General features: G+C 39.1%; 1 protein-coding gene across 11 annotated transcripts in view; it reads right to left on the reverse strand.

Moving 5' to 3' along the window:
* The window catches only part of BIN1 (bridging integrator 1), a 75205-nt gene that overhangs the window by 26088 nt on the left and 26582 nt on the right, over window positions 1–22535 (reverse strand). For 6 of the 11 annotated variants that reach the window (XM_072417942.1, XM_072417947.1, XM_072417946.1 and 3 more), the window contains exons 3-11: window positions 14218–14272; window positions 12550–12644; window positions 11382–11477; window positions 9291–9398; window positions 8152–8244; window positions 4195–4280; window positions 3425–3500; window positions 2207–2298; window positions 351–395 (exon numbers count right to left, since the gene is read on the reverse strand). In XM_072417942.1, the coding sequence (XP_072274043.1) occupies window positions 351–395; window positions 2207–2298; window positions 3425–3500; window positions 4195–4280; window positions 8152–8244; window positions 9291–9398; window positions 11382–11477; window positions 12550–12644; window positions 14218–14272 (746 nt within the window). The remainder of the gene's footprint in view (window positions 1–350; window positions 396–2206; window positions 2299–3424; window positions 3501–4194; window positions 4281–8151; window positions 8245–9290; window positions 9399–11381; window positions 11478–12549; window positions 12645–14217; window positions 14273–22535) is intronic. The other 5 variants (XM_072417943.1, XM_072417949.1, XM_072417944.1 and 2 more) reach the window with 3 other exon arrangements.

Below are 22535 nucleotides of genomic sequence, written 5' to 3' on the forward strand. Positions count from 1 at the left end.
AGTCATGTCCATGTGACCAAATTCCCATGATTTTATGATCGACACTGGTGGCATTTTGGAGCTTTTCAAAAATTTGCACTTGAGCCCATGGATCTATAGCTACACTGGACATTTCACACAGACATGCAAAAAATCCAATAAACTGGTAATTCAACATAGCCAACAATCAGACCTTGGCAGGCCAGAAAAGGTTTTTGAAAGTCAAAGACTGGACATAGACAGGCACACAAAATATTAGTCTTCTTTTACAAAAAAGATCAAAAAACAGAAACATGCATGTAATAGAACATGATCATTATTAGCACACGCTCGGCACCCCTTGTTAGCCCATGATGCATCTCCATCACTACCTGCTCCTCTTTAGCCTCAGTCTGGAGAACAGGTTGTCTTTCTTTCTGTAGAAGTTGTTGGGGGGACAACGACGGTCAATACAGAGGACAAAAATCAATCAAAACAAAATCATTGCTAGGGGGGATTAATGTTGAACTGATTTGTGATCAGTCCATGAATTAAGGAATAAAATACCAGCAATAATAAGGGATTCCTAAAGCAATGTTGCAGTTTAATCACTGGGAGAGAGAAGACTGGGGAAATGCTTCCAACTGCCTGCAGCAGGCTTGTTGAATAGTTTGGTGTTTGAAAGTTATCTATTTCTAATATCAATTTCAACATCCCCAATATGTATAGCTCTGTGTAGTTGTGAAAGTAAGGTGAAACCAGAGATTGTAAAATGTAAAGGGTGTGAAAATACACATCTAAAGTGAATCCCAGATGTATGGGGAAAAGTTGCTTCTTACAGAAGTGTTAATCCCCAGAATCATACTGCCACAGTCAGATTTTCACTCGGGTGAAGCACAAAACTGTAGAGGTCTTTCTGCTGTAAGTGACATTGGCTGGGGAGAGATGTAACATAAACCCTGCCGGCATTAGCATTCAGTATGATTCATAGAGTCTGCGACCGTCACATTTCTGCCCACGCCTGACCTGATGAGAATTCGGCAGCTGGAGATTGGAACGAATGCCCATGCTTGCCGACTACGGCCATCACCTTATGGCTTAAAAGTCTGCAGAAAATGTGGTGCCGGCAGAATATAATACCAGGATGTAGATGAAATATCTATACGCCTTATATATGGCTATGTGGGCTATCATAATTCATAAGACGTAATGAAAAGTAGAGATGAACTTGCAGAGTAAAAAAATGGATGAATGAAATTTAATTCAGTGAAGGTGTAATTAACACCATGATCCTTCTGCACAAGATGGACAGTAAGCTCAAAACTATACACTGTGCTGCTGGAGAAAAAAATAAAAATAAAAAACGGGAAAGCTCTGCTCCTTCTACTAGCCAGCTCACCCCCTTTGAAAGCTTTTTCAGGAGCACAGAGGATTTTTGGAGAGAACCAAAGGATAATGGTGCAAATAAGAGTCATTTCGGGAGAGAAACTTAATCCTTCCATCAAGTATTCCAGGAGGCAAAGAGTTGGGTAGAAGTAGGGATAGAGTCCTCCAGAAGCATAGAGTATTCAAGGGAATAACAGCTAGCTAGTAGTAGAAGCAGAGTCCTCAAAACAGAATACTCTTTCTTCTTCTGAAATAGTCCACCCTGCTGGAAGACTCTCTGCACCACTATCTTATGATCTTCTCCCAAAATTGTCTGTGCTTGTATTTCGGGAGAGGAAACTTAGATTGTGCTGCTGGAAGTCTCACTCTTTCCATACAGCATTTTAAGGGGCAAAGAGTTGGGTAGAAGAAGAGTCCTCCAGATGCATAGAGTGCTCGTACTACTAAAACCCAGTTGTCTTCCCTATGAACAGAGTCCTTCAGCAGCACAATACAACTTTCCTCCCCTGAAATATTCCATTTTTCTAGAGGACTTTTTGCACCACTATTCTACAGTCCTCTCCCAAATGTACATTTACCCTTCTTGATAAACTGCCCAAACTGTGGTCAATTCCATTAAAACATTTTGGAAAAGAAACAACTTTGTCCGCTTTACCAATCATTGTGCAGGACCCAGTCAAACACAACATAAAATGACCTAGCCAAACAACCTACAAATTTAATGCTCGGTGCCATAGTCAAAAAACCATAATCTGCACCAACTCCTCAACCCTCCACTTTGCAGAGCATCATGACCTGCAAGATGCCAGGAGAATGAAATGCCATCATATGGCAACCTTACTCTAGGACCACACTCACTTACCTCGGCTGAGCTTTCACAGTGAAGGCGTTAGTTGATGGTTTGCCCTGATGGCTCTCAAGGTTTGTCATTACTTCATTGAGGTTTTGATGCAGCTGTAAATCATAGAAGTTTAAAGAAGAGAATAGTGAAACACAAAGTCAGCTACATCTATATTCAATATATGACTCTGTTGTCTAAGGTCTTCTACACAACTTGAGAGGAATTCAGCCAAGCTTATAGAACTGCTTTTAAAATGGTCAACAGAGACCAAAACCATGGTGTAGAGAAATAACTAAGTAATAAAAATAGTTTAACATGAATCTGTCATACGTGACTCAAAATTCAGAAAAAGGTATAAAGAATTTCTTAAATAAGACTAGCAGTGACAAGTACTCAACTGTAGAATAAGCAGTGCATTTGGCATCTCTAAAAAAAAATAGTGCAAAGGTTTGTGAGTGCTGGACATTGCTGATATTTACCATTTGCGACACCATTTACATCCTCCAAATATGTAATTTTATAATGAAATACATATGTACAGTGTAACCCAGGGTTTCTCCAGAGGTTGCTAAGGGCTCCTTGAGCAATGAGCCAACTGTGCCTCTCGGGTTATCCTTAAGTATGGGAATATTCCTACTGGCCAGCAATGCAAGAGACATTCTTCCCATTGACCATGCTAATGTACTATGAGCTGTGGATTTAGTGATTGTTCACTTTTAAACTGTTCAGGTAAATCAAGCACATTTATATGCATAACCAATTCTTTTGTTCTGCTGCGTCCCTAGAAATCTACTGAAACCAACATCTCAGCCCCTTCAAACTTGCCATAAAGTGCCGGATATATAACGCCATGCATGCAGCAGTCATACACCTCCCATGCATCCATGTAGCACCATGCTGCTCCCACTTCCTATTTTCCTGCAGTTTTGTGCAACAAGCGAGCACATCCAAAGGTTTTCCTGTAACATTCTTGTTCCACCATCAATTAAGCTGCAGGATGTCTGTATCTTCTCCCTGGCTACTTTAAATTTATTTCACTTGTAGGACTGCCAGACAGACCATTTCAGTGGAACATCAGAGTATAAAAAATATGATCATTTTAGGACCGTACACTGCTGGCAACAACAATCTATTTTTTATAATCAAAGTGCGGATTGTTTAATAATTTTTCACAAACTCTGAACATGTCATTCCCCCCAAATTCAAAGTGTACAATCAGCTGGCATGCAGCCCCCTCACCTTGCTCATTTCTTTGTGGAAATTTTCCTCCAGGCCTGCGATACTCTGGAATGTGTTGACATAGAAACCAACACGGCTGCCAAATAAACATAAAACACAATCTGTTATTTCCCCACAAATGGCCCAACTTCAACAGTTACAGCTGTTCAGGATCATATTGGTAAAACTGTCGTCATTCGCCCGTCACCTGTTATCGCTGTTTTTGCCTTTAATAATATAATGGCCCATTGAAGTGTATGGAAACCCCAACAATCAGCTATTCTTATTTGTTCCTTTTTGGTACAGGGATTAGATAAACTCCACATAAGGTTACTCTCCAATGTGTGAACCCATTGGGGAGAATTTCCTATACTTCCTATCCTACAAATGCAAGAGGAAAATTATATTTTCATCCCAGAGAGTTGTATCTAGCAAAGGTGTCCCTGCTGGAGGATTTTCCCTCACCTATCAACAACAACTCAAAATACAGCACACAGACAAAATAAAAGCTTGATGGAGTGTCTAACCCTTCCCTACTAGACCCAAAGCCAATATTTTTTTTAAAAAATGTATTTAGTATAATGTTTATAAAAAAAAAAAAAAAAAACACTTTCCCTAATGTTACCGAGATTGGAAAAAAGGAAGATTTCAAGTTATTTTGCCCTTTGGTGACAATATGGCTACTTCATGCAGTATAGCAGGCATCCATAGTCACCCTAGGACAGGAAAAAGCAATGGTGCTACCATTAGAACTCTGAGAACTGGCACCATTGTACCATGTTTTCTCATACCTATTCCATAATGAAGGCAGCTCTTCCTGCAGGTCAGCATTCATCTCCTCAAATACCTTCTGAGATTTCAGCAGCTCTTCCTCAGCCTGAACAGAACATGTAGAGTGTTAGGACACAATGCAGACAATTTAAGGGGTGCAGGGAAGGCTACCAACATCACTAGATGGAAGCTACAATGGACACAAAAGAGAACACAACATTTTTTTTACGGTTATCCAAAATCGAGCACAAATGGCCAAATCTAGCCAAAGCCAGGAGTAACTGTAAGGTCAGTACCAATCTTGTTGGCCATGGAGTAAATTTATACTTAAATTTATATATTATACTACTTAAAGTCAAAATCTATTGTGGGTGGGAGAAAAATGATGGCGCCTTTATGGTACAGTGAAGGTGATGGTTTTGTCAACTTAATGGCCAGCATGACAAGATTTTGTTTGCGTCAAACAGGATTTGAATTCCTTTACAGGTTCATAAGTAAAACTCACTTGGAGAAGCTCAAATGCACCTTTCAAGGAATTCTGAATGATCTATCTTTTGTGTTGTGCATATTTGCCAACATTTCCAGAAATATTCAGAGAACAATTTTGGCAGAGAAAATTAAAAAAGTGCACTTTGCTTGCCATCTGTTCGGGATCCTTCCTTGAGGCACATGGAAGCAAAATGGAAGGGGGTACTACAAAAAAGGTGGCTATGTGTTATTTAAATTAAATACAACACAAATATCATGCTATTGATAAACACTTCCATGAGTAGTCAGCAATGTTATGCTACCAGGTCTGGCTTTATCATGTCAACTAAACTATGCTATTTGAAACAAAATCATTCAAAATCAAATTTTCCGAATTCTAGATTAATTCCTCTAAGCTGCACCAATACCAAACCAGAGGTGTATGTTGGCAACTTTCAGCTTGTGTCATTATAAGGGACCCTACAGGAAACCATTTGCTTTGCCTTCCGGAAACAAGATGATGTGCCAGTTCAATTTCTAGGTAAAACTTTTGGAAAACAATAAAACAATAATTCTGTCATTGGTAAGTGCCACCTTAATACAACAAAACCACTTGTAATCCTATAAAAAATAAAAAAATAAAAAAATAAAAAAAATCAGTAGAGCCGAGGAACTAGGCTTATGTAATATCCTTATCCCTGTACAGCAATATTAATATTTTGTTTTCAGGAAGCAGACCTTTATTGTAAAAGTTAACACTGAAACACAGGTTAACTTCATGAGATCTAGATAAACAAGCAAAGTGCCACATTTTTCTCACTACATCAAAATATTTCCACATTGGCCATTCTGTCAGATCTTGTTTTAGATTTTGATCGATCGGCCAGTGTAGGGTAAAGGTCTAGTTGACCCTTATAGTATATGGTTGCTGGTAAGGCAGAGAACCAATGGGCAGGTAGCTTAACAATAGTAGCAGCAAAGATTGCAAGTCCTTGCTGACTACATAGTGGGACTCAATGTTTGTTGTACAATTTGCCCAAAAGACTGAAGGAAGAACCTAAAGTTTTTCCCCCCCCCCCCCCACACACACACACACACACACACACACACACACAGTAGCCTGGAAATATCCATGTGTGGCTCTGCTGATTATACCTCTCATCCCCAGGGCAATATTTCTTTTCAATCCCATTGATGGCCCATTTTTTAACCAAATGTTATATTAGCCTCTGGGAACTATCAACCTAAATTTACAGCCACCTTTAAATTTTGATGATCAGACAGACCAAACCTAAAACAAAATCTCACCACAGGTTTGTCCAAAGTTGGCTCCACATTACAGTCATACAAAACTATTTTTAGACCTGGTTACAATAAACAGAAGTAATCAGGGGTGGACATTGGTCCAGGGGTGGTCAGTTTTGCACAGGGGCCCACTGTTGGCCATGTCCACCACTGGAAATGATACACTGAACAATCACGAAGCATGCAGGTAATTCTACGACACAACAACAATACACTACAACACATTGGAATGTCACAACTTTCATATAGACACAAAATATAGAGCAGCATTTAATGGTCCAGTCGTGCAAACAGATGGCTGTGAGCAGGCATCCAAGTTGCAGCAATCTCTTTATAGGTATGAAATTGCATTTGTTCCAGGTATGGGTTCATTAAAATTAATGAAAATGTTTTATTTACATAGAACAAGCCTAGATACCGAAGTCTGTTGGCTATTCCCCTCCTGTAATCCTGGGTATACCAGCACTCCAGCTGGAAGAGGGAAGACCAATCTAAACCAATCCAACTGAAAAATATGCAAATATGCATAGTGCTCCCACCCAGGAGTCTTCCCAACAGGACTAAAGAAAGAGAACTGTCCAATCATAGGACCAGGCTTTCCTGCCCAACTGCAGTCAAGTCTGTAGAATGGTTTCAGAGGGAAGGACTGGACTACAATTTAATTAATGACTAGCTAAAGAGAATTAAAAGAAATGTAAGGAACATGATTTTTCCTTGCACATGATTGCATGGCCAACATCAGCACAGCCTCTCCTTGTTCACAGTGAGTTATCCCTTGAAGAATGGTAATTCACTTTGCTAAATAAACAGTAAAAGCTTCTTAGTAAACCAACCCCATATATTCCATTTACAGTATTTAACAACATTATATACTCAAAGGTGTAAGCCCAAAAGCACCTTAGATTTTTTGTAATGAATTTGAGAAGCAACCAAAAGTGACATTCCCATAAAAACACAGCATGCATCCTACAACACAGCTGTGCTCGGTCTGCAAGCAACTTGGATATTGTACATTTAAACATCAATAATTTTGTTTTAATTCTAGTGCTATAGATGGCATTTTTATATTGTAAATTAGGATTGTGGTACTTTTTAACATTTAAAATATTAATATTAAACAACCACAGTGGTTGTTTGCTAGAAAACCCCAAAATATCCAAAGATCAGATTTAAAAAAATTACCCCTACCCTTATCATTCATATAACTTACTCTAGCAGGGGACAAATCTCAGGGCAAACAAGGAAGCCCAAGCCTCCTGCTGTAGCAAAGACACCAGATCCTAAAGGAACTACGTAAAAAGTCAGCATGATCAACTCCAGGCCAAAAGTTAAGGTTTTCCTAAGGAAAATTTGGCAAAGCCCCCATGGACTTCCTAAAAAATGGCATAGGACATTATGATTTTAATACTTGATAGGGCACGGACATGGGTAAAAAGTCTGTATATCAGGAAAGTCAAAAAAGTGTTTATCCGCTTGTTTTATCTTCAGTGACCCAATTCCACAGGGGTTGGTCATTAAGAAACTAGTGTTTTTTACAGAATATTAAACTTTGTTTTTTTTTTTAAGTTTTCCTATCAAAAGATATCACTAGAAATTTCTAATGATATGGGGAAAGATAAACAAAATCACTTGTTAAGCAAAAGTTTTAGAGGAACTGATTTTGCTACAAAGTTTACTGAACAGACCTCAAAATTATTATTATATGAGGCGGAGGGGTCATTTTTTCATACTGGTCCAGGATGGCTGGAAGGAGCCCCCATTTAAACCCCATTAAACAAAAAGATCACTTTAAATTTGGCTAAGTTCTTGACAGAAATGCATTTTGCCAAAGTGCAATTTTGCATAATTTTTGCCAAAATTTTCACCAAAACTACAGAAATATAAAATGTTTAATTTCGCTAATCCCTATTCTCAACCCCTAAAAACAATCTGATCATTTTTTGGATTGGCATTCTGTGTTTTTGAAAATATAGGCAATCCTTTTTTGTTTTGTTTTTGGTTTGGATTGATTTACTGCATCTGTAGAACCAGTTCCCATGGAAGGCTTTATGTCTTCCTCATATCGGACTCTTACTAAATTGCTCCTGGAATGGAGACAATTAAATGTATTCTTTTTCCATGTTTCTGAGACCGAGCACAACTACATCACAGACAGACAGCTACCACAACGACAAGTGGGGGTTAGCGCTCTGCCAGGAAGTCACCTGGTTTCGGAGCAGGTTAGTTTGTGCAACCAAATGGGCCTGTATTTTCCCCTGGCACCACTGGGGCGCAGCCTTCTCGAGAAGCGACACCGGCTGCAAGTGTTGTCATCAAGGTGAGCACAAAGAGAGAGAGGACAGAGAAAGACAGTTTTATTTGTGACAATTACAAGGAAGCAGCAGCAGCAAATCAGCGTTAGGTCATCCTTTGTGGCATGCCAGAAGTGAGACACACAGGACTCCACACAAACGGGACCAGTGCAGCGGAGACACCCCACAAAACTGCAAAGAGTAACAAGAGTCGTTAGTCATGCCTGGGAGATCAGAAGCTTTAGGACTCCGAAATGTGCAATTATCTTACACAAATTTAGAATTACAAATCTGCAACACTTCTGTAAAATGCAGAAAATATTTCAAGGTCAAAAGTACATGAGAAATAGATTTGGCTTGGGACGGAAGGAAACACAACGGCTTCTTCCCACAGCCTAATCACACGGTTTTATTAAAAATAAATAAAAGAAACAAAAAAAAGAAACAAAATTGTCAATTAATTCAAACAAAATGTCATATTTGTCACAGAGATGAGTTTGTATTTTTTTTTATTGGACCTGTAGAAAAAAAAATTCTGATTCACAATAGATAATTCTGAAATCCTTTATGCACCAAAAGGTCTCATCTTGCATATTAATAAAAAATGGTGACTAGTGGTACTCAAATATGACCAAATGAGTGGTCCTGGGTTTTGGGGATGTTCAGGCTTTGCAGAACTTTTTTTTTTAAGTTGGACACAAAACTGCACAAAAGCTGTGACCCGATCACCAGAAAATACAGCAGTTGTGTTCCCATAGACAACCACCAGCCAATGGAAAGTACACCTGGACATGAAATCATTGGGGAAATTTTCTTTGAATGGTTCTACAAACATCAGATGTGAATTTGATTAGTTGACCTGAATTTGGAACAGAAATTATGATACGTTTCCATGAGTTTCTCGGGGGCTATGTACGAGAGCTTTAATTCTTACTTACAGCTGTGTTGACAATAGTTTTGCCCCCCAGGCCTGTGCTGCTGGGTTGATATGGTGGCAGTTACACGGACCTCAAACAAATTTGCTTGTAGTTGCCCCAAGAGTAAAAACTTACTTTGGCAATCTTCGTGTCATCCTTCTTTTTCGCATTCTGCAGGGATTCAAAGTGATGTCTTGCGCTGTCATAATCCACAAGTTTTCTTCCTCGTTTTGCAATACGTGACTGAAAAAAAAACATTTAGGTTTACTCATAAGGAGTCATATCTTACAATCTGTTGTCCAGAGGTTCCTGAAGTATTACTGAAGCATTGCCCCAACCTAAATATTTTAATGACTTTGTGGACAAACCGCAAAAAAAAAAAAAAATTGTGAATAATCTAATCTAGAATCTTATGAATTATAATTTGTATTTAAATAATGTGTCCTTGCTCTTGGATAAAATATTTTATTACACAGCATTTATGAATGTTCTGAAGAGCCATAACCATTTGCTTGTGGACCCTCTCTCCCCAACTGACAATCCAAAATGAACTTTATGAACCTCAAAACTCCCTTTGTGTGTACTGAATACAGTTAAACAGAAGGGGCTCAAATGTACAGCAGGGAACTAGGAAACTACTGAAATTTTGCATTCACATAATGCCTGCACATTTTTTTATTGAAAAATAAAAACATTCTATGCAATAGTTCACATTTACCTGGCAAAAACAAAAACATAAATCTTAGGTTACCTTGATACTAAATAGGTCGAGAAAATATGTGCAAACACCTAACATTCCCCTTAAATTCAACTGACTTGTCTAACCACATACCACACAATGGGATGATTCTTATTTAGGGAGTGTACATAATAATCAGTATGGTATGACTAACACCAGCAATCATTTTTTGGAAAACTGAAGATTTTTAAACTAGTTTCAAAACACGAGATCAGAAAAGAGAATCCTGCAAAGGTAAAAAAAAAAAAAAAAAAAAAAAATATAGTACAGTCATGGTGCGGTGTCTATATCCGAGCCTTGGATTAAAGGCACGGGATGGTGATGTAATAATAAAGTCACATTCTTACCCTATCGGACCCCTAAACAAAGCAATTAACCTCATCACACAACACGGACTCTTCTATACCAGATTTGCATTGCCAGGTTTGGTATAGAGCAGTAAAGGACATTTCACACTTTCAACGACTGCAGTATTCTACTGCAGGTTCAACCACGCTTGAGTTTCCACATGGCTGCAGTTGATGGTGGCATGGTTCAAGGCAGCCACAAAAGTCGCTTCTGGCCAGGAGGTTCAGGAAGAAGTGCAGGGCAGCTACGTTTAACCACATGTTGCCGTTGATATTAAAAGCATTTGAATAGGGGTCCCTGGTGAGGCTAACGGCTTAGCTTTGACAACAGGGGTCCTTTCACACCAGCCAAGTGAAACCATGTGGTTAGCTAACCTTTAGCACACATCCAACTGCTGCTGTGCACCCAGGAATGGCAAACCACAACATAGGTGACCAGATTTGCACATGGCTGAGGCTATGCCCAAGGTGCAAAATTTCAAACATTAATTGTGCATCCAAAGGAGGCAAAAAAGTCACTTCTGGGAACCGTGCTGTGATCTGCTGCTGAATGGGAGTGGACTGGACCACAATTGAGCCTGTGGCAGAACGCTGCGGCTTACCATGGCTCTGAAATGACCTCAAGTCTAAAAGGGGCCCATGTGTTTATATATTACTTGTTGTATAAAGTCTACATTTTGTAAATTTTGCATTATGTACAAAGCAAGTTGCTTTCATCCATATATCAGAATGGAAGATTTTCAATCAATTCTAATGTCTACAAAGGGAGAGGAAGTCACTGATGAGAAAGTGGTCATCAAAAAGGCAATCCTCATTTTAAGATTTCCCTTTATCCCTCGTTCTGGTCAAAACTACACATTTTGGAATTTTATCACCCTTTGTTTTGATTTGATAATAATATTCAAAAGAAATGGAAAACGGGTGGAGAAATAATATATCCAGTACTATTCCAAGTAATAAAGACCTGATGGTTGTAACCATTTACCAAAATATAAAAAAAGATTACGCTAGAGTCCCTTCAAAAACACTTAACCTTTATGTATCGTAGCTCATTGTGATTTTTCTAGAGCACCCCAGAGGACCTGGATATTTCTTTAAGGAGGTACAGAACTAAAAATTCTGATTGGGTTACTAAATTACCTTAATATCTGGAAACTGGCCGAGGTAGGTGTCCATGGTCAGTAGGGCCTGGTCTACCAACTTCTGATGATAATCAGTCCACAAAAGGTCATTGTTCTGTTAAGCAGAAAAAAAATAAATAAATAATAGAAGTATGAAAATAAGATAATAAAGTTGTTAAAAAGTACACAACAGACAATGATTTCAGGCTGTCTGCCAACAAAAAAAAAATGCAAAACTTTCCCATTTTTTTCAACCAATGGAGGCCACCAGACCAAACGAGAAGGTAAATCGAAGGTAATAAAACCAAACAAATGTTCTAACCCTTCTGTAGAATGTTTAACTTTGCATTCCAGTGAATAGAACGATTTATATCTCAATTTCCCTATCTTGCTTTGATCTCCAACAAGCTTCCCCTTGATGTCTCTACTTCTCTATAAGATCTAAATTTTTAAATACAGAGAATTATATTCTTCCTGTTTCCTATGAGTCAGTACTGAATATAAAAAAAAAAAAAATCACCTAGAACACCAATGTCATCTATAGATCAGTTTCAGGTACTTTTGAGTTTCCTTAAAAGTGGATTTGACTTGCAGTTGTCTTTCTAAGCTGCTTGGAATTACCATTGACTTGTAAGAGAAGAGGTGGTGTAGGGGACCAAGACATTGGCAGACATCCTGCTTTATTCCCATAATTCACCCTGCTGCCATTGCAGCAAATGACAAAAAAAACACCCAACCTTCCATTTAACAGACCTGCTTTTATTGCCCCAAAATCCAGATATGACATTCTTGAGCCCATTATAGGTATTTTCAGCAGTCATTCACTGCAGATTCTCCGTTTTGAGGTCTTCATTTTCAGCTTTATACATTTTTTTGAGAAATTTGTGCTACAATGGTATTAAACCAAATGGACAACCTCCCACCTTTCTTATACACATCACTGGGTTCTGGGCACCCATGACCCTGTTGTCCGTTCACCGGACGTCCTTCCCTTAACCATTCATGGTAGGTACTATCACTGCATACTTGGAACACTACACCAGGGCCTGCCATTTGTGGACTTATTGATCTCGCCATCACAAAAAGTTCACCTTTGAGAAGTTTTATTATTTCGGTGGATTGTCACTTAAACTAATAAAGCAGGGAAACCCTTGAAAAGAACCCCAAACTAGACAATTAAAGCTCACCTCTGCAAGCTTGTTTGTATCATCCCTGCCAGGCCAGTCAGGCTCGTAGATTTCTTGCAGACACTCTGTTAGCTTTTTGGAAGCGTCATGCATAGCTGCAAGAAAATACAACAAATGGTCAAAATTGGTGGTAAACCAGAAGAAATAAAAATGTTCTGAAGATATTACAACTAAAAGTGCAATCCCAGAACCCCATGCTCCCTCTACATACACTAGAATCAGTAGCAAAGAAAAGCAAGCATATGATGTTGTGGAGGAATCCAATAGCTCTAAGTTCTTAAATGAGGTTGTCATGTGGGTTTTCTTTTTTCCCCTTTACAAGTCATAGTGTCCTAGTCTGACAATGCCCACTCTACTGCAGCGTTTCCTAGCCTTTTTACAATGTTCACGTCTTAGGGAACAAATTTAATCCAAAAAATGTTGTTGGTATATTAACCAGGCCAACATGGAGCTAAGAAGAGAGATTTCTTGTAAAGGGTTACTTGCAATTTAGGTTACTTTAAAGACCAAATTGCAAAGGAAAAATTAATAAAATTTTAGCAAGTTTAGCTTCAAAGGGTAGCTCCAGGCATGACTTTGCCCACATTTTCTTGCTATCCAATCTACTCCCTTTCTAAGTGGTCACCTGGACAGAAGTCAAATACAATCTGAAGGTGGCCAAGGACAATAAGAACCTGACATATGCAAATAAATACCCACAATGCTCTTGATAGCCATAGACCATGTGATCTAGGTTGCATAGGGTCTACCTTTGAACATGAAAGCTTTGGAGCTTTTTTTTGGATTTTTATATGAATGTTAAAAAAGAGGTATTTTTAAAATAACATGATTCCAGATACGTTTCCCAGCAATAATTGAATATCTAACATAAAAGATGCCATATCCCAGTTTTTCAATCAAAGATATATAAACAAAGTAAGGGACTTTGAAGGCATCTAATCCACAAAGAGTATACACATAGATAAAAGCTAAATTCATTTGTTTGGATTTTATCTATGTATATACTCTTTGTGGATTAGATGCCTTCAAAGTCCCTTAGATTGTTTATACTTTTGTTAAAATATTACCATGATTAGACTGCATTTATAGGAGTCCTGCGGATTATTGCAAAGACTGTGCATCCATGAGTACATTTTTATATTATTCTACTGCAGGGGAAAGCGTTCCTCTATTTGGAAATACTGGGAATGACAGTATTTAGCCCCTTAGCTATATATTTCCATGGTGTTACAGAGAAATTAAAGAGTGATTAATTTTGTGGTTTAAGATTTTGACACAAAAAAAAAAAAAATAAAGAAGAGGTTCTTCAGCTTTGTTAACACATACTTTATTAATGAGATCAACATTAATTATCACTTTGACTTAAAATAGTTCAGTTGTGCCAAAAAGTCACCTGGTATTCCAAAAAAAAAAACACCAAATGCTGAATTTACCAAAGAGCAGACACTGCAAAAGCATCCCATCCATTCACTGGAGACCAGTGAAATCACCAGGTATTCAGCCCATTCATTCACTAGAGACCAGGGACGCCACTGAGAATGCAGCCAATCCATTGAGAATGAGGCCTCTCTAAACACCAAAATCTAGTGGCAACAAGGAGTTAAAATTAGGTTCGAATTAAACCTTTTTTCTGTTTCCACTTTCTCAATAACCACGGACCATTCTTACCTTTTACAGAAGCCAGGTACGTCCTGAGGTCCTTCTGAAGTTTGGAGCCTTCGGTCTGTTAAAAAAAAAAAAATAAATAAATAACACAGGTATCATCAGAAAATGGAAAAGTATTTTTAAATATCCGTAAATCGTTTTCATTTGCACCTGTACATGGGGAAAGTCACCGGCATTTCCAAGGGGACCCTTCTACAAATTTGAGGCCAGGGTGCTAAGCTGGCATGACAAGGTGACCCGCCAGGACCCAAAAACATTGGCATGAAGCTTGCGACAGGATTCTTAGACGAAAAATGATGGAAGGGTCTTCCTAATGTTCTTGCAGCTGTCTACAAGGATGCCAGTTTCCCAAAGATGTCAATGTTTGAGTCACAGTGAGCACCCAACTTCTTGGTTTTCAGCAAGGGCAATGCAGCTTACATATAGACTACTTTCATTTGAAATACCAGGTCTAAGATAGAAATTCCCCTATTTTGAAAATATTATCATAACTTCCTTTTCAGGTGACTGGGGCAAAAGTAAAAGGGATCCTCAACACACGCTTGCCCTTTAACCAAACGAGTTTTTGCTTTTTCCATACACTTTTAAGCAAGTCATATACTGCTTTGACCAAGAATTGTTGGTCATTCCTATGGTGGCACGAGGCATCTACTGGTTGGTTGCTTTCAGAAGGAACACCAACACTAGAGTTTCACAAAGAACATCCTGGGCATTTAAAATCTAGCATCTCTATAAAACTTTAGTAATATAAAAATCAATTACAGACACTTTTTCATTGCTGATAAAAAGAAAATGCATAAACATAGCAACAACAGCTGCTGTGTGGGAAGGGAAAAACAAGCACAGATCTCTAGAAAGACAACTACCAAGAATGGCAGATTTATGCCTACAAGCAACAGATCAAATTATTGAAGAATTAAATCATCCGACTATTCATATCCGAATAAATCCTGCACCACGTCGCGGGTTCTATTATAGTCTGTACTGTCCTTCTAGAGCAGCCTTTGTCAACCTTTTTAGCATTGGGTAACTCTTAAAATAACTTTTAGGTCTTGGGAAACCTCTGCTATAATTCCTATATCCACAGCTCACAGTATATTCATGGTGGTCAGTGGGAAGAATGTCTCTTACATTGCTGGCCATTGGGAAGAATGTCACCCTTACAGCAAGCCAAAAAGATCATAGTACAGGAAAAAAAAAAATACCAGTCCAATAGTTATGTTGATCACCTGTACATCCTGCTGATTTCACTTCTAGAAGATTGTCACTTTCACTGCTAAAGATGGCAGCCGCCATATTTCTAAAGAGTCAACCAGCTTAATTCCCATTTAAAGCTATGCAGAAAGCATTCACCACTTAAGTGGAAGATGCTATAAGCCACAATGGAGATCAGTGGCATTTGATAATTTATCAGATTCCCACTATTATAAAAAGGTCTTAAAGTTTTATGAAATTGGAAGTTTGAATATAACTATTGGATGAGATCTGGCATTTCAATTTCTCCAAAGGAGTTCAGTAGACATTGTGCGGAGCACATTTTGTCCTGACCTCAACCCTACTAAATTCCTTTTTAAGAACGGAAATTCCAACTGCTAGCCATTATTATTAATATTAACAGTATTTATATAACACCAACTTATTAGGCAGCGCTGTACATTAAACAGGGGTTGCAAATAACAGACTGACACAGAAGGAGGAGAAGACCCTGCCCTGAAGATCTTACAATCCAAGAGGGTTTCTTATCCCACTTCAGTACCAGAATTATGCAAGACGCATTCACCCTACTGATCTCCTTTGTAAGAATTTCAATGCCAACTGCAAGTCAGATGTTCTCATTCAAAAATCAGTGGTGGACCGAAAAAATGGACACAAATTCACACAAACATCCTCCAACATCTAGTAGTGCATTTTTCAGGTGTCAAAGTTTTGGCTACATTGTAGTTTTAGAAGTGAGACAAGCGGAAATAAAATTACTTCAGAACACTAAAGCTACGTACACATTTTCAATGGTTCTCGACCGATAATCAGTGTAGGGTTGATATGGGACGAGAATCTGAAGTTTGTACATCGCACGTTGTTCATCGTTCGAACGACCATCCTGCCGGATCTACGGAAAATGAACGACGAACGATTGTAATGCAAGTGAAGAGGGAGAGCGAGCAGAGAGCCCTCCAATGACTAATATTGCACATGTGTATGGGGCTTTAAGCTGAACCCCAGAGTGTGTCAAGTAAGTGGTTAATGATTACACAGGAAAAAGTTCAGTTTGTATTTCATCCAGCACAGATGTTTCTTATCTTCAGCTCAGGTCTCCAAGGCCAGGGAGACTACAGGGCCAAGATATCATCCAGCAAACATCACAATCAAGGAATGGGGAGTGGTAATGGAAGGGGTTCTCTGTATTCATCTTAGTCAACCCCTCCTCTGGCGCAGAGTCAAGGCATTACATGCAATTCATTAGTGGCAGAGACATTGGTCTTTTGTTTGTTTTTTTTATCATTGCAGATGATAATCCAATATACTTGGGGGCCAAGAATGTAACCGAATCTCAGCAATAATGACTCACTCCAGATAATACACAAGGAAGGACAACACAAACATACAAACAGATCCTTCCAAGACACCGCAAGTAACCAAAGCAAAACTCCGTTTATTAGGAGTATTACTATTTAAGGGGTAAATTAAATCTGACATTTCACCAAGAAAAAAACAGCCACTTTTTTCATCATAATGATCTTTGCAAATATCACTAACTTTATATATTCATGTTGCCATCATCAAGTTGCCAAAACACCAGAGTTAATGGGAGTGGCTTTGGATTTCTTGCAGATCTTTGTACAGGGACTCGGGCACAGCAACTCACCTAACTTAAGCCAACTCTACATAGTATTAGGCCATACTCACAAAACTTCAAAGGTGGCACCGGATACAATGTCAGCGCCTACCAAGAGTCTCCCAATCACTAGGTTGTAGAATGTACACCAAGAAAGTATCAAGAGTTAAACTGCTCACATGTCACTGGATGATTGTCTAGTATTGTGCGAGGCTAGGCTGAGTAACCCCTTGCTTTGGCAGGTAGTACACCAACAAATTCATGTTATTTTAGTTACTAAACCAGTGGAGGGGTGGATTGAATTTCACCATACAGTAGCAACTGGCTGTCTGGCCTAAACTGCCTGCAGCTGAATGCAAGGCCACTGAGGAACATGAAAGTTCCCAAAAAAAGCTACCTGCACACTAAAGCCTTGTACAGACACAATTATTGGAATGTTTCTAGATATTGCAAAACAAATGAGTGCTGTATAGACAGCTTTATTTGTTCTCTGAAGAGGGGAGGTGGAAGGCACCCGCTACATCCTCTACATTTAAAAAAAAAAAAAATTGCATTGGTCATTCTTGTTGGTTTACTTATCCAGCAGAATGGATTTTCAAACAATGGCTGTACGGACATTTGATTTTTTTTCCTCAAACAACAAATTAGATTTCCCAGTTGCCTTGCATTTTTGTTATTTAGTGATCTAGCACAATGGATCACAAAAACCAGGGAAACTGCTCAATAGACACAAATGTTGGAAATATAAACAAATGCTGGAGATATAAAATGCTTACTCCTTCCTTCAGCTAACTGACAACTTCATCTGAGCAAAGTTCCAGGACTCAACTATGGCTGCTTAAAAAAAAAAAAAAAAAAAAAAAAAAAAAAAAAAAAAAAAAAGGAGGACGATATTTTTTCAGAAACTATACACTTGTATGTTTTGAAATATTAGGAATGTATTCACCCTGATTTGTAAACTTGATGAGTGGCCCACTTTAAAGCCTATCTCCAAGAGTTTGATGTTGTTGTGTTTGTTACGTGAAGGCAGCGCCAAAACCCTACAGAGTAAAAAAAAAGGACTTAATAGCCAGAGATCGAGAAAAGCTGAGACTTGTCTGTCCCACCAGGGAACAAATATGTTATGAAGTAATTTTGCACTGTTGGCCACATTACTCTACCCAGTGGTTTAAGAACCAGCGACTGTGTGTGCCTGGACTTCAAACTTTTCCCATAATATTTAGTAACTACATTTAATAGGCACATTGCCCACATGCATTTATTAATGGGGACATCCAATCTAAAGAATGTGTTTAGTGTTAGATATTGTGTGCTTATATCACAAATAGCAAAGTAATAGGGTGGCACAGGGGGCCACTCATCCAAACCAATTACAAAAGCAACACTGACCCATCAGAGACGGATCTGAAAACCTGTTTCCCAGTTAAAGGTCATCAACCGCAATTTGATATTTCATGGTTTTATGTTTTTCAAGTATTTAAAGCCCATTTAACGGATTACTCATAATCCAGTGCATCCTTTGCCTACACCTACCAGTAACCTCTCCAACATAATTCCCAACTTTACCTGGTCTGAGGGTGGGGTATTGGTGGTTCCTTTGCCCACGTCAATTTTTTGCAAAAAGATGCCCTTCTTGCCTATTTCTTGTGGTCCCACTACCTTAAATTAATCCAATTCTTTCTAATAATGACCCCATTTACTTGCATGCATCAAAGTAAACAGCACCATGAACATTGTGTACTTTGTAGTAATTACAACCATGACGGATTCTAAAAAAAATAATGTTCTTAGTATTGTAACTTCCCCAGAATTGTGCCTAAAATTACTTTTTCTGTTTGCTGTTAATCAAGGCCAGATCCTGCACATAAAATTGTATTTTGTAAGATAAGATTCTACACTACTTATGTTTGTAACGAATTTCTGGGCCTGTAGTTTGAGTTTCTGTTTTTACTTTCTTTCTTTCCTTGTATTTTATTTGTTTTATTGTATGCAATGGAATCTAGCTGTGAAGTAATACTGGAATTGTATTAGACTGTGCTATATTATGTTGCTGTAATGTTTGAAAACAACAAAATAAAAAAAAATAAAAAAAAATGTATTTTGGATTTTCTGTCTTTTTTTAGCTGTTAGAAGCTCGCTGTGTCTTTGTTTTGTTGGTAATAATTCTGCATTGGTGACATGCGGAGTTCTATTTCACAATATTCATCAGATTTACAGAAGGAGCGCACCAGATGAACTGCTCACTCAGCATCTGTCTGTTTTCTGAGGTTGAGTCACGTCTATAGATCTCCCCTGAAGGATGTTTTCACTTCTACAGGCCACATACCGACTTCCTGCACAGAGAGTCCTGACCGAGCAGGACAAAGCACATTCCAGCACTGGGGATATACAACAGAGACTGAGGAGTCAGCGAGACCGAGGACATGACATCAAAAGATCCAAAATACTAAATATTGAGCACAAATACTGAGTACTAGACTGTGTATGTGAAACCAAAGACTCAAAGAGAACCAAATACGGAGCACAATTACTTCGTATGTGACAGACTCCGAGAACAAAATGCCCAGATAACCAAATACTGAGAACATTACTGAGTACCAGACCAGGTATGTGACACCAAAGACCCAGAGAACCAAATACTGGGCACAAATACCAAGTACCAGAACGAGGACATGACACCAAAGATCCAGATTACCAAATACTGAATACCAGACAGGGTATGTGACACCAAAGACCCAGAATTTATTATTATTAATTAGGATTCATATAGCGCTAACATATTATGCAGCGCTGTATACCAAATACTGAGTACCAGACAGGGTATGTGACACCAAACACCCAAAGAACCATATACCAAGCACAAATACCGAGTACATGACACCAAAAACCTGAAGAACCAAACTAGTAATAGAAAAGCAGCACAAGTAGCCAATTAGTAATGTGCCTACATGAAACATGTTGGCCAAAGAAGAAAGCAAGGTGACAGACAAGATTATCATAGTACTGATTCTTTGTTCACTGTTCAATTGAAGTTTTATACCAACCTAGGTAAAAAGCTATGTTTCAAATTTGTAGTGCAGGGTAGTTCCAGCTTCCCAGTGCCACCGAACTGCAGCCTCATGGAAGACGCTACAAGTATGACCCATAGAGAACCAATGTGTGCTCACTGACACCCTGTCAAATCTGCAGACATAGGTATTGTTCTTTGAGAACCAGCTGTGGTGCAAGTGACAGCCGCCTGAAGCAATGTCAAATCACATGATCATGCCACAGGTCTGAATTTTGCCTAAGGGGTTGAAGACTCTCAATCTCCACCAAAGTCTTGTTGTGTGCTGACAACACCTAATTTTTTTTTTTTTTTTGAAGTGGTGTTATCTCTGCCCAATTTCCATTTGCTAAACCCCACCCACTCTGCAATTCGCTACAATACAAAGACTAATCATTTTGTGATCCAAGATCAGCTACAGCAGAGAAATGCAAAAAAGTTCACAGGGCAACACTGGATTTCCAACAAGGGACTTCCACAAAGAAAAAAAAAAAAAACTTCACTGGTATATCTAACAGATCAAAAAGATTTTACATACACAAATGCGAATGTGACAGAAATATAGTATGCATGCATTTGAGTCTGCAGGACGTGGCACATACCCAAATAATGCCATACACCTAGACGTTTCCAGTGACAGGTTTGCTTTAAACACACCAAGTGTCTACTTTCCTTGTACATTGCATAGCAAGAAAACTGCAATATTTTTGTAGTAGTCCGGGTTGTGGTTAGGAGCTTGGCTATTGGGACTGGCAGTTAATGCGCCCATTTCTTCTCCTACACTGGACACAAATGTGATGAGAATTTCTTAACGCTGCAGAAGGAGCAGGAGGCAGCGTGTGGCTGGAGGCTGATCCGTGCCCCAGATACTCAGCCAACTAGAGCTCAGCCTGAGCACAGAGACTAAGCTCAAACACATTTTTACTAACTGCTCCCATTTACAGGGCCAATCCTTTGTATTCAAGATTTATCCCTGAGAAATGACTGCAAGTAAAATCCAGTTCTGCAAAATCCAAAGCTCTAATTTAATTCCAAGTCTAATCATTTGCAGGGCCATTTGCAAACCAAGCATAGAAGGCACCAAAATATATGTTTACAGGAGCCTATGTCCTATGACCCTTGTGCTAAACTGTTACCCTGGAGCTGCAGATATAAAGAATGACCAGGTGTGAGACACCTGCATCCCACACCATACAGGCAAAGGCAATACAGGTCTGAGGATGATAGTTTTCCTTACCCCCTCATAAATGTGCTAATAAAATGTTTAAATATAACCTCTAATCCTTACAAATGTTATTTTAAACCCAGTGTGGTGGTCACTAGGTCGCTGTGCTTTCGTATGCAATGGAAGGTCCTGGCTGGGATGGAGTTGCCAGCAAGGTGCTGTATATACCTTCCTTAAAAAAAAAAAAAAAAAACATTTACTGCACATTGTCTTAGTACTATTCTCATGCTCTGGTGCAAAGAGTGGGTGAAGGTTTACAAGCGGCAAAATGTCTTGCATGATTGATGTGCAGTCCCTCTGCTGCAAGCCTGACATCTCCGACCAGCTTCCTTGCTGCATGCCTGCATTCACTGTCTGCAATTCCACACAAAGCTAAATAGCCACCTTCTATCTCCTGGGGACAAATGGCAAAAACTATTGGTTTACACACCTGGCATGTTCATTATAGGAGATTCCCAATATACCTGTGCAGAGTTCCTGGGTCTGTACACCTGCTGGAAAAATAAGGGGTTTCCACCATCCCTTTCCAGGTCTGCCCACCTGTTGTGCCTGTTATGAGGGGCTTCTACCATCATTCTGTCTATTTCCCAGGTTCCCAAACCTACTATGCCCTACTATGAGGGGCTCTAAGCAGCCCTGTGCCAAGTTTCTGGTTCTGCACTCTTGCTGTGCCCAGTCATCCCTTACAAGTCCCTTTGTTGTTACACCCTCCATGTACATTATGAAGGGCTTTCACCATCCTATCCCTGACCTTTTGGGTCTGTACACCAACTGTGCTTGTTATCAGGGGTCCCCACTATCCCTGTGCTGATTTCCCAGGTCTATACACAGGCTGTGCCCATTAGGAAGGGCTTTTACCATCACTGTGTCCATTTTCCAATTTCTTACACCTACTGTGCCCATTAAGAGAGGCTCCCAGCATCCCTGTGCTAAGTTTCTGGGTCTGCACACTTGCTGTGCCCAATATTAGGGTTTCATCATCCCAGAAGCTGGGACATACAAGGGTGAACATTACACCTAAAATTCCCAGGTGGACCTTAACAGAGATGAGGATTATGGCAGAAAAACAATCGTTGAAATGTGCAAAAACCAGTAGCTGGAACAGCCTACCAGGTAATCACAAACAAATATTTACCTTCCACACCATAAAGACGGCACCAATAAAAATGTCCTCCAACAATGGCATATTCTTCTCCAATCTCATTTAACCAACAAAA

The sequence above is a fragment of the Pyxicephalus adspersus genome, chromosome 7 (assembly GCF_032062135.1).
Source record: "Pyxicephalus adspersus chromosome 7, UCB_Pads_2.0, whole genome shotgun sequence".
NCBI lineage: Eukaryota > Metazoa > Chordata > Amphibia > Anura > Pyxicephalidae > Pyxicephalus > Pyxicephalus adspersus.